The sequence below is a fragment of the Morone saxatilis genome, unplaced genomic scaffold (genome assembly GCF_004916995.1).
Source record: "Morone saxatilis isolate NCDOM2014 unplaced genomic scaffold, NCSU_SB_2.0 Contig19, whole genome shotgun sequence".
Lineage (NCBI taxonomy): Eukaryota > Metazoa > Chordata > Actinopteri > Moronidae > Morone > Morone saxatilis.
Window position 1 is genome coordinate 13,983,333 of NW_023339751.1, and position 13,359 is coordinate 13,996,691.

Consider the following 13,359-nt stretch of genomic DNA (forward strand, 5'->3'; position numbering starts at 1 on the left):
TGCAATATGATTCATGATTAGTGGGAATGATAATTTTTGCAATCACAATTTTGAATTCTTTAAAAAAAAAAAAAAGACATTTATTGGGGTCTGTATCAAACAAACATGTTTTCCTACATCTGGAGAACACCATTTTAAGGCCAGAGAATCTCTACTACTTTATCAAAAAATATCGCACATAATATTGCGAATAATTGTGCAGCCCTAGTTAGAGTCACATTTACAGAAAGTTAAGAACCATAATTATTATGCCACAATTTTAATAAAACCTTTTCTCCTCCCTCAGTGGTTGGCTCTTGTGCATTTAGTAAATATAACATGAGCATGTGGGAAAACACAAAAAGACACACAGTGGCCTGAAAGTATTTCAGTGGGGACTTTTTCTTGGTGCTTTATTCCTGATTCCTTGCTGCAAGTGTGAAATCAATAAGGTTGGCGGTTCCTTTTAATTTCGGACAATGTCCAGTCATATCCATTTAAGAGCAGTTAATGACCCAAAGCCCCCCGGCAGTTGATCCCCAGTTCAACTCGCCAGAAATATTGGTGATTCACGAGAAGTAATTTTGAGTATTTAGTGAAGAATTCTTAATGTGCATTGACTTCTGAAATTCTGTAAACTCTTTAACCTCTTTTCAACAGCATTTATAATTTTATTCTAGTCATGTGACCGGACCCCCCCCCTTTTTCTCCTTCCCCACCAGAGTCGGTCCTTTAACGGCTGGATGCTCACATGGCCAGTGATGCCTGCAGAGCCAGACAGGCAGGACGGACGCCTTATGAAAGCCAGCGACTCCTCCCCCTGGGGGATGAAGAGGACCCACACCGTTTTACTAGCACAGAAGGGCAATAAGTGCTAAAGGAAAACAATTATACCCCAATCATTTCCGATTCTTTGGCAGTCATGGGCTGAAACAGCCTGAGGATGAAGGTTACAGGGCAACATAGGGCAACTATGAACAGTGACCAAAGTGTTCAAAAGGGGAGTTATGCTTAAAAACTGAACTTACAAACACAAACATTAGGCACTAATGAAGAAAATGATGCTTTTTACATTTCTGTGTTTTGGAGGACCATGTTATATGGCAAGATAACAAAATCAGAAACACAAGTCTCCCAGTAGGGGAACAAAAATGGCTCAAAATGATAATGCTTCCTCCAACAAAATATTTTCCCAGCTGAGTAGTTGTTCGCTCAAGCCAATAGCTGACTAGTCATTTATTCACACATTCATGATATTAATAAAATAAACTGTTAAATGATAACAGAAAAAGCACTAATGATTCTGAATGTGACAGAACAACCAGCAAGGAGACTGAACATGTAGTTATAATTTACGTCAACACAACAGGACACAGTTTCTTACAAATTAACTCGCTACAAACTTGCTCTCCTCCAGTTTGATGCCTCTCCTGTCCCCGCCTGAACCGCGCTGTCTTCAGAATGCTGGTTTGGGCCGGTGTACATCACCTGGCCTCCATCGGTGTCGTAGGCTGTGAGCCTGGTTCTGCTGCCCACTTTACCTTGCTCCGGTTCTGGTGCTCATTCTGGCCCCGCTCCCTGGTAGCATTCCCCACTGAGTCCTCCGCCCCAGGCCTGAAAACCCCCTCTCGGCAGCCCAAAGCTCCTATGATAGTAGTGTAAACAAACCTTTAAGAAAAAAGCATTTTAAGAGGTTAATAGGAATCTCCTTTTACTTTTACTATCCACAAATGCCAGTACATTTATACAAATATATATAGTTGTGGCTAATTTCAATAAAGTAATTATAAAGAGCATATTGGATTCCTGTTCATTGTGCAGGGTTAAAATAAAACACAGGTGAGCTGTCGCCTGAACATATTTAGGTCTTTATTTGAGTCAGTGGTCACGCTCAGTGTCAGGAGTGAAGCTGCTCTGGGGAAGCTCGAGCGTGGATCAACAGTAATCCTCCTCCCATGGAGGTCACAGTCTAGTTATAGGAGGCAAAGGTTCCCTCCGCTGTTTTCAGCCCAACTTCCATTAGCAATCTGTTAGTCGCAGTCCATTGAGAGGGAGGACTGGAGCACGAGCTCCCGGGAGCACACAAACATACAAAGACACACACACATGCTCACGGCACAGACCTTGTTTGATGAAAAAGAACAATTAAGGGAGAAATGAGGGAGAATCATCAGGGGAAATGGCTGATGAAGCCTTTATTGATTAGAGCAGCTTCACTGATCCAGCTCTCACTGTAGCAATTACCACCAGCCAGTGGGGGCTTCGTGGTGCAGGGCCCCATTTGAAGACCACCACTTCACAAGAACTGAAGAAGCATTTTGGACTATATCTGACAAACCAACAAGCCTTAACATTAACTGTGTATTTTTTATTGCACTAAAGCACAATTACATGATTGTTAGACTAAATATTCAGCTTTTTAATAACATTGTATTTGAATACCAGTATCAGCTACAGAATAAGATTCAAATAATAAAGACAAAATGGTAATGAATGCACCTCTGGGCTCAGGGGAAATGACTTTTCTGTTGATTCCTGTTCTGGTGGATGGAGGGTAGCATAATGTATACTGTGTAGGATCTGCTCTTTACTATCATGAATAATTATTGTTATCCTGTTTTCACCACATTTGACTTGACCTTGTATATACACATACATACACATGCAGCAGAGCAGGCTTAGATCTTACATCTTTTTGTCTCTCTCTCTCTCTCCCTCTGCTCTTTTCATCTCTCTCTCTCTCTCTCAACACACACACACACACATCAATGATTAATTCAAATCCCTCGTGAATAAAGCAATAAAATCTAATGGGGGCACATCTGAGTCAACATACCCACATACCTACCACAGAGGCCAGTCTGATCATTCGTTTGTTTGCTCAGCTAAAACAGCTTGGTATTTGTATTTAAATCAGACTGTTGACCAAAGACGCTGTTAGGAAATTGATTTTGAATTGAAGTTGACTTATCAATGCAGTTGTTTGGATTGCAGATAATCGCATGTGTGGGTGACTTTACATGGTGTATGTTGTTAAATTGTATTTAGTATAAATGTAACCGTTGCCTGCTGACAAGACATGACATAGTCAGAATGTCTCTATGAGAGGCAATCGGTTGCATGTCATGTGATTTAGTCATCATGCACTGAAAAGCAAGTGATTGATCTTGATTAAAACATGCAAGTTCTTCCCTGTGGCCGAGTTACCAAGTTCAAAGGTCAGATGTGGTGACCTTGGGAGAACATTCATATAATTAAAGGTGAAGGGCCAAGATTTAATCTGAAATGTGGCCTAGTGCTCTGTATAAGGGGGTGTAGACTGACCCCAAAAACAACGTAGTTGTAGTAGTAGACTAAAATTAAGATTTTTTGGTATACCTGAAACACATCAAAACACAAATTATATATTATTATATAAAACTAGAAATTAACTAAAACAGTTCACTTGTAAAACTCCCCCAAAAGTTAAGTTCTGATTTTTCTATGTACATGTAAAAAAATGAGTTATTTTTACTGAATGGTAACTCCTGTTTTTTAACTTCAACATATTGAAACATGGCCTGCAAGGCCTCTATATGAGCACCTCTTACTCACGTTAAAAATAAAATCGAATGTTAAATATTTTACTAAAAAGTTCCTGGGGAAAAAAGTTACTATTTAGGATTATTATGGGCTAATTGGTTTATTTTATATGTGCGGTATAAAAAAACCGTCTCAGCTAAGGATGCGTTGTACAAAATATATACTGTAACTACATAAAAACATCCATTCTTCACTTAAAAAAGTATATCTTCATATCACATCATTTTTCTACTGAACTAGAAACGAAACAGATAACAACAAAATATCTATATTAAAACTAAAACTACCAAACTCATGCTGATAATTGATCAAACCTAAACAGCAACAGACATTTTTAAATCTAAGATCCAAAAAAGAGATCATTGCTCAGTCATAAAAGGAGCACCTCTGTTGGGCTTTAATGTTATCATTTCAGACTGGGGGTGGATGACAAGAAACCAGTCCTCCCAGTAACATCTACCATTGCGGAGCCACTGTGCTCTCATTCTGCAGCTCACAAACTACAGCCTCACACTTGCACAACCTTGTGCACTATTTGGCAAGGGCACAGAAATGAAAAAGAGATAATGGTCAATGGAGAAATATAAAGGGACAAACACAATCTGTTTCTGCACTAGATGGAGATGAATGGGGCATAATCCATTGCCTTCCATCACACCTACCCAGCCTGCACCATGGCTGCTCCCCGCTTAACCGCAATGATGATTAATCCTACACCCACTATTTATATTTCCTAATTGTAATTAGCACGAATTATCAATTACGGTTAGTGCCTAATTGCCCTTCATAAAGACAGCTCCCCAGGTTTAAACGGGTCCATTTAAATAATGTAACTAATAGCTCTTGCCTTTACGTTGCGGATACATCTTCATTGTTCCACGCGTGAACCGTGATGGTTGCTCGTAATTTAACAGGGCAATCGAGAGAAGGAGTGCAGGTGGCACTGCGGGACTAATTATTGTTAATGAATTATGATGTGACCTTCTCAGAACAATGGCTAATCAATGCTCACGTTGAGTGACAGTGCGCTCTGTGCAGATGCTGGAGACCACAGAGCCATTACTAGCAGGGCCTCAGTCCTGTGGAAAACAGGCAGCTGCAGCAGTTTTCTCTTGGTTTCTCACAATATGTACACCACAACACTCACCTCCCTGTGGCTGATATTGTTTTTTTTTCTTCTGTGGAGAAGACAGGCTGGCCAAAATATCTGTGTCGCCTAATTTACAGACAAAACAATTTGAAGCTATAGGCAGGGCATTAACCCAAGAGCTTTAACTACACAGTGCTTATACCCTGGGAAGACAAAATGCTGATTGTTTTGTAGTCTTTCACTAAGAGTAATCCGTGCTATTAGCATTTAATGGTCTTTATGATTTTAACTGAGCCCCCAGTTTACGGAATGGAAATGAGATCAAATGCTCTGATCCTTGGTCCATCACCCACAGCTATCTCACAACTGAGGATCGTGATTTTCATTGATTTCTGGACCCATGTATACCTGCAAAGCCATGTGAATGCCTGGGGAAACTAATGCATATTGTGTGTGTCATTAATAGGACAAGATGCAGGACAAATCACTGTGTTCCTTTTGTGCTGACATGGAAACCGAAAATGACTAAAGCTCTGCACTCCACATCTCCTCTGATGCACACAAGACAGAATTGTAGGTTTGCACAAGTACATCCAGCTTTAAGGAGGGTTTTCACATGAAGACAAATTGGAACAAGGCTCGAAGAGATGCGATAAACTTTGTACTAAACATCTCCAGTCAGTATGCAGTAGAAAGTTTGTGTACTTTACTGACACGACCACACTGTGCTGGTTGTTAGTTGACAGCTCAACGTTTGAACTGACCTTTACCTTGTTGTGACAGGGGCGCAGTATGACTGACAATGTCCCTCAGCATAATTTACCCCCACCCCACATTGCCCTCCATCTCCTCTGTGATGCAGTTGACCCCTTTACAAATCACCCCCAACTTTACACATCTGCTGCCTGTCAGCATCTGCCAGGCGCACTCACCCGTCCCGCCCATAATGAAAAACTCTCATTACTCGCCTCCACCCAACAGGTATACAGGCCGTTAGGACAATTACTGGGCAATGCCACTGACCTTGTTGTCAGAGAGAGTCAAACAAACACAGAGGTCTAACTGAAAGGAGGCCTGGCAGCAAAAACCCCGTAGGCATGCAGTGCAGACAGGAGACTTGGCAAAATGAGGGAAGCTTTATGCCCGTTAAGAAAGATTGTAGTGTATTGATCTACAGCTGCACTGGCACACATCAGTGCCAACTGCCTCTGAGTGCAGAGTAGAAACCCAGGTAGTAGTACAGAAGTAGTGTTAAACAACCGAACTGGAGGTTTTGTGTGTTGTAGAACATTAACAACAAGTGCAGGTTGTAAATAAAAAATATATTTTGTGTGCCAATTGAGTATTGTATCAAAGGTTATAATTCTGGTATTGTGACAACCTTAGTCAGGAAATCAACTCGCAGAGACTAAAGCTGTGTAAGATTGTTAATGCAAGAGTTTTCCTTGTCTTTGTTTTTTGTCAAAGCTGCATGCAAGTTTTACATATTAACTGCCAAACACAAGCTGCGTGAGAAAGAAACAAAAGTGTGAAGTCAAGCAAGTTGTAGATCTCTGCAAGTTGATACTCATCCTGGAATTAATGGAGACAAACAGAAAGGTAGAAACTCAGCCTAGTTTGGTAATTTTTTTAGGACAGGCAACCACCAATGGAAAGTGTACAATTACAATTATGAGCCAAAACATAGTGTGCTGTTCACTGGTGTCACTGTATCTTAGAAACCCCTACAACTACAAAGTTTAGGAATCTGGCACAGAGGATCTAACAGCCTCTCTTAATGGTTCACCGGACACTTGCTGATCCTTTGAGTCCCACTTTACAGGAGAGTTAGGGAGACAGTGGAGGACTTTAGAGAAAACAATAGACACTACAGTCTGTGAGTAGAACTGCAGCTAATAATGCCGCTCCAGCCATTAGACAAATTATCTGACGTTTAGCAGACTGGGGGCAGCCTCCCCGTGAGGTGATGACTTTATTGACCCTGTAGGGGGGTCTTGGATGGAAGTGTGTCTCTTTGGCTCCCTGCGGTGTCCGACATGGAACACTCCTCCTCTCTCAAATCTTGCTTGGGCCCATGCAGACTCCGAGCTGAGCCAGCTGCTGTTCCCGCTCTCTGAAGTCTACCTGAGGGCCTCTTTGTCCTCGGGGCTTGTCCCTTTGTCCCTCTGACCCACACAAACAGATGTCCAGCCACTGGGCTTTCTCGTAGGAAGTTGTAAACCTCCAGCGTGCACTGGGCTCTATTCATATGGAGGGACTACAGTAATGGCCGTGCAAGTACCATACACATGCAAATGTAGACATGCAGACACCCTGTAGGGGCGTCTTTAACAAATGTTTGACTATGTAACTACTGCAGACCATGCCAGTCCAACAGACTATGACTAGGTAGCAATGAAAGCTCCATGTAGCAGAGTAATCACCCTGAACTGTATAAGTAACACAGGAAATTGTGTAGGGAGGCCTTTAACAGTGTGTAAACATAATCGCATCCCCCATGTCACTTACACCAGACACAACTACAAACAGAGAAAAGGCCCTCATGCCTTCTGTCTGTCTCATCCACATACAATGTAGACCTCACAGACTTAGATGGTAAAATATGTTAATGCAAAAAAAAGCACCACACCACAGCTATCCTTAGAAAAAAAGAACATTTTTACCACCTATTTGAAGTGATTGTAGTTCTATAAAAATGTAAATTATTAATCTGATAAGAAACAATAACTGACAATGCAAATAGTTTAGCAGGTTCAAGGACTGAGGAGGTAAAGCAAGTGTCAAACAAGCCCTCATGTTCTGTTGCAGTTACTGGTTTGGCCTTCCAGTATCCAAAATGACTGTCTGTAGCCATCAGGTTTTATCTGTATTGGACACCTGCTGAGAATATTGATCCTGTGCTGGTTTCACCATTTTAGCCATCACCAGGCATCAAGCTTTAAACAACCCTATGTCACTTCATATTGAATACTAATAGCAAAGACTTGGGAGCTGACTGATTGTGAATATAAATCTATCACCTTAGGTGAGAAAACAATCAGTTGCTTTCATTGTACCCCTGCAATTTAGCTGTGAATGCTTTAAAATAGCATCTAGAGTAGTGATTTATCCCGAATACTTTTAGTCCTCCTTATTTAGTTCTCTCTAATAAGCAAGTCGAAGTTATTTGGTATCGATTGTTACAATGCTAGTGCAAGCAGATGGGGAATTGATGCCTTTTTCCATATCAAAATATTGCAAACCTTGCCATTCCAAGGATTATTTTCTGTTATTTAACTGTATGAAAGTTGCTGCTGCATAGTGCAATGCAGTGCAAATAATATTAGAAATGTTATACTGATATTATTATCACGGTTTCATGAAAACAACAATTAATGAATAAAATGAACAACAGAGGACATGCAATTATGAGTAAGTAGAACATCTAAAAGATAGAGGGGCCATAAGCACTAGTTGTCTTCATAGCTGTATTTACTGAATTATATTATAAATGTAGCTCCCACCGCATCTAAAGTGTTAATGAAACACCATAGCTTCATAAATAATCATACAATGCTTTTCTATTTCAGTTATTGTACATCTACTAACATCTGTGTTTAATATTTACTGCTGCATTCAATATTGTCGCCGTTAAAATGGTGAGAGTGTAATTCCAATGCGTTTATATTTTTACATCTTAATATAAAACGTTTTTATTTGTACTAATAGGAATCGTTATGCTGCAACATTCCCATGAACAGACAACAGTCAATAGGCATAAACCGTTTGGTTTCGATTAAGAGAAAGTTTTTCTGCAGCTCAAGGGACACGAATATTCCCTTCTTGACAGTAACGCTTCTAAAAGAGTCCAATTTGGGGAGACGGGGCGATCTCCGATATGGATCAAGTGCCATCTGTGCCCAATTTACTCTCGGGTCGTGGATTATTGAATTTAATGATATGGGTGATTATCGACAAATGCTTTGAGCGCATTAGGTGGTCTTGTGAAACACTAATAGTGTTTGTGTCACGTGTCTGGCTGAGAGACTGGGGGGACAGATGCTTTAAAGACCGCGCTCCGGTCATCTCATTCACGCTGCAAGACTGACAGACAGAAGCAGAGGAGTCCACACTCCGAGGGATCATCAACACTGATCCGGTCTGATGAAGCTCGAAGACAGGAAGTAGGCTAAACTATGAGAAGTTCCTCTCCACACGCGTAATTACGCACGTCAGCCCTTTCCCCTTATTTAAAGGTCTTTCTCGATAAAGGATGCTGGACCCCAAGGACTGTGGAGTGACAATGACGTCCAGCCATAAGATTTCCTTTTCTATAATTGATATATTGGATCCGAAGAAATTCAACAGCAAAAGGGTAAATGAACTTTCAATCATCGCGGAGAAGTTTCCTGTGCCAAATGCAGAGGGAACAAGTCTGGACTCGGACAGCACTGCAGGCGGAGACTTCAGAGTTGAGCGCACGGAATCAGGTAGAGAAAACAGACAATTTTAGAATATGACTCAGCCTGTAAAACAAACGTTTACGTGTCATTATTTAGCTTTTTTATTGCATATACAAATTATTTCGAAACATCCAGACTTAAATAAATGCGTATGCATACATTCTCATATCTTAACATTATAAACTAAGAGCGCATGAATAAAATAAAAAATCTAAATTGTGAAATCTCACCATAAAACCTTTGTAGCTCCAGGCTACACACCAGCAAGTGAGACGCTATTTTCTATCAGATTTATTGTCATCTCTGTATGACCTTCCCTTAATTTCCAAGGCTGCGTTTCCTTTCAAGGAAGCCACAAAGGCTTGCTCCCAGAGCCCCAGCGTGTGATTGGCACTGGGACAGGCAGGCTAGATAATTGTTTAAATCGTCCCATTGAGGATGCCTCTGCGCGCTTTGATCGATATCCCATTACTGCATCCTGCATATCTCCCTCTAGCACCTTGCAGGTACAAACTTCACACCCCATCCATGTCTGATCCTAAATATCGTTCGATTAAAACTTCCCTTTAAATAGATGACATTTATCGACCCACCCGCAAATATGAAACTCCATTAGCACGTCATGGCTGAGGTGGCGGAGCTGGATTTAGACGGGATTTCTTTCCGCAACATGACATTTGAGGCGCTGTGTGGTTTATAAATTATTTAAGGATTAGTGACCAAGTCTCCCTCTCCTCTGAATCTATGCTCCGCTCCGCTCCAGCGACCTCCGGATCCTAATCAAACACTTTACAGATGTCAACTTTAGGCCTTCTGTGTTTGGTATTTACACTGCAGTTCAAAAAGGAACATCACTGCACAATGAAGGAAAAACTCTCTTAGGCGAGGGTGGGCCCTCCACCTTTTGATATTTGACACATGACTTCTGTCTTGTCAGGAGCTGTCCTTTCAGCACCACGACCAATTTAGTCCATTTAGCAAGCTTTTAGGCTTTTTGGCCTATTACTCAAAACACACTCATCAAAAGGTCCAATCAAATATTAGATATCTCTTCAAAAATGTAGTTTTGGAAATTGCTGTGAAAATTCAGTCAACTAGACAGTTATATTTTTAAGAACCATCAGGGAAGCCAAGCCTTGATGTTCAATAGTTGCCATTTGGATATGAGTGGATAAGGACAGTTTCAATGTTTTACTGGAAAATTAATTAATATGACTCTAATATGACAATTCCTTATATTATACGTTAAATGCTGCAGAGGTTTACAGGATGTGAGCTCACTCTTCTTCTTTATTCACAGGAGAGGAGACAGGAGATGAACCCTCCTCAGCCTCCAGGCATCACACAGTTGATACAGACCCCCTTCTGCTCTCCCCTCTGGCTGAAACAGAGCCCTGTCTCACAGGAGAGCAGGACGATGGAGAGTCAGAGTCCCTGCAGGACCCATCACCGCACAAGCGGCGGCGCCCAGAGCAGGCCTGTGCCAAACCACGGCGTGCCAGAACAGCATTCACTTACGAGCAACTGGTAGCTCTGGAAAACAAGTTCCGCACAACTCGGTACCTGTCCGTGTGCGAGAGACTAAACCTGGCCCTGTCCTTGAGTCTGACCGAAACCCAGGTGAAAATTTGGTTCCAAAACAGGAGGACCAAATGGAAAAAGCAGAACCCCGGGGCGGACAGCACCTTGCAGCCCGGCTCCAACTCCCTGGTCAATGTCAGTCCAAACCCGCCCACGTGTGGGTCAAGCCCCGCCAGCTTCCACCAAACTTTCCCCAACTTCACCTCTGGGAATGTGATCTTCCACACAGCCGGTGCTGTTCCGCTTTCATCCACTGGAGGGCTCTTGCATCCCTTCATGTCCAGCGGTTTCGTCCAGCCGACTTATTTTAATCCACATCTATGAAAGAAGCCAAGACTGATATGACAAATCTTTACGGGAACAAAAAAGCAACTGAACATTAAGCCTACTGCCCAGAATCATTGTAACTGTTGCATTGATGCCATATCATGTTCTACCAACTGACGGATAAAGGAGGCCCCTGTCAGTTACCATTACCATTTTCCCTACTGGGGTACCTTTAAAGAAGTTGAAAGCTTCCTTATAAACCTCCCAATAAGCTGTTGACTGTCTTTAATCTTTTGTCATAGACTTTTTCCAAAACTTGAATATCATAACAAAAGGCCAAATAAGTGATCTGTGACTGAGCCAAACAATTATTTAAACATTAGTGCTCCTTAATAGCTCTGTTTAAAGACTGCACCACTATGCACTGATTGTCTGTCCTTGTGTTTGCTGAAACACCTGCTCACACTGTGTATTTGACAGCTCATACAGTATCATTTTCTGCATCTCTGTATTGTCTTTGTGTCAAATTGTGGCATATTGCAACCATCCAATACCCAGCTGTGTTTCTACCTCTCCCGGGCTTGCACAGCTTATGTCTGCTGCCATTTATACAGCATTATCAGTGTAAGTTAATTAAAAAAAACATAAAACATCTGTGTGTGTCTCATGTATTACAAAGTAAAAACATTTCATTTTTTTCAATGAATTGCGTGACATTTAAATGTTGCATCAGTAATAGGTTTGTAATCGTGGTAGATCATTTTCTTGTCAAAGGGCCCATTGATCCTGCATCTCCTGGGCAACAAGGCTGAGATTCTACCAAGAATTAGTGCAAGAAGGATCTTAATGACCAGAGACAGAAGCATATATGAGAGGAAGTCTAATATTTAAGCCTTAACAGAGACAAGAAACCTTCAACTACACATTATTTCATTTTAGAACAGCACCATAATTGTTCTACACACTGGCTAAGTACAATTCCTCAAGTAAAAGTTTGAATATCTTCTACTTTACCAGAAGGTGCTACTAGGTATATACTATATTGTACTTTTTTATACACTATATTTATGTGACAGCTGAAGTTACTTTGCAGGTACACAATTTATATATATAAGTTGATGGTGATTTGATAATATGCTGCATCATTATTGACTTAACTACCCAACATTATATAAATCCAAGTTGTATCCATTATAATAATCTTGTAATACACAGGTACCAATTTGTATATATATTTTTTTAGAGAGGATGAGAGGATGATGATTTCAATAGTTTATAAGCAGCAACCAACAGCTTTATTAAAGGATAATAAGTCAATTACAACTGTTTTATAGATCCCAGCGAATAGGCTTGCCAGATTGGAGAAAATCCTCTTCCAGCTGGGAATTTACTTTGTCTTTTTAGCTAGCTCTTAAACCTACAATAACAGATTTTTTGGGGCCAGTGGAAACAAGGTACTGAACACAACAATTACCTTATTATCACCTTTAAGCTGATAAGGTGAACTTGTTGGCAAACAGTGGCACATCCAGTTACGGAGCAACATTAACTTTACTTGCAGTCATGTTAATGGCCACCTAAGAAAAGTCAAATATTCACTCTTTTTTTAGCTCTGTTAACCAACCTCTGAGGTAAAAATGTGTTGATTTAGCTGCTAAATGCTTGAGTGTGTTTACCAGCTAGTTAACTAACTGTATGTTTGAGATTTGAGATTTGAGTGACAATTCTCTGTATTAATCACTACAAGCGACCCCTTTAACATGGTCACATATTTTATTATTGTCATTTGATACATTCTTATTGTAAATATACCGGTTCTAGCTGACCACTTACTGCAGCATCTGGAGCTAGATTTATTAACAACCTATAAACATTATTAATTGGTTGATTAGAGCTAATATAAAAACGGCTCATTCTAAGGTAACCCACAATCCTTATTATCAGATACACTAATAAAACATACCTATGATTATTATATTAAATGTCTGCCAATAGATCCTCCACAATCTCCACAAAACAATATTTTGTCTTATTAATGGCATATTACTGATCTATAAAGCAATAGTAATAATAAAGCCATTAGTTACATTTTACAAACCCTTAAGTTCCTTATTAGAAAGTGGTACCAATATATGAATAATATAAAGGGGCTGTTGAGTAAGGAGCTACTTTTTAATACTGAAGTACATTTATACTAATATAGTAATACTAATACTCATGAATGTTACTTAAGTAAGTCACTTTTAAATGCAGGACTAACCACTGGTTATAGTGAGTCTATTACCTGCACTTACAAAAAACAACCACACAGTGTCACCATTCCCTTTCTTTTTGTCTTTCTTTCTACATAATCTCAGTTTATATGCAGACAGACACTAGTGGAAGAAAACCATCATCAATGTCAATAGTTTATTTAGT

General features: G+C 40.4%; 1 protein-coding gene across 1 annotated transcript; it reads left to right on the top strand.

The window, feature by feature from the left end:
• Positions 1–8,892: 8,892 nt before the first annotated feature.
• On the top strand, positions 8,893–11,482 carry nkx1.2la (NK1 transcription factor related 2-like,a). The gene is made up of 2 exons (XM_035663892.1): positions 8,893–9,120; positions 10,394–11,482. The coding sequence occupies exons 1-2, from the start codon at positions 8,904–8,906 to the stop codon at positions 10,996–10,998; spliced, it is 822 nt and encodes a 273-aa protein (XP_035519785.1). The 5' UTR covers positions 8,893–8,903; the 3' UTR covers positions 10,999–11,482.
• The last annotated feature ends 1,877 nt before the right edge of the window (positions 11,483–13,359 follow it).

Bases quoted from the DNA above. Each gene is read 5' to 3' on its own strand.
- nkx1.2la (XM_035663892.1), top strand. From the start codon at position 8,904: ATGCTGGACCCCAAGGACTGTGGAGTGACAATGACGTCCAGCCATAAG. The intron at 9,121-10,393 runs GTAGAGAAAACA...CTTTATTCACAG, and splicing joins AGTTGAGCGCACGGAATCAG to GAGAGGAGACAGGAGATGAA.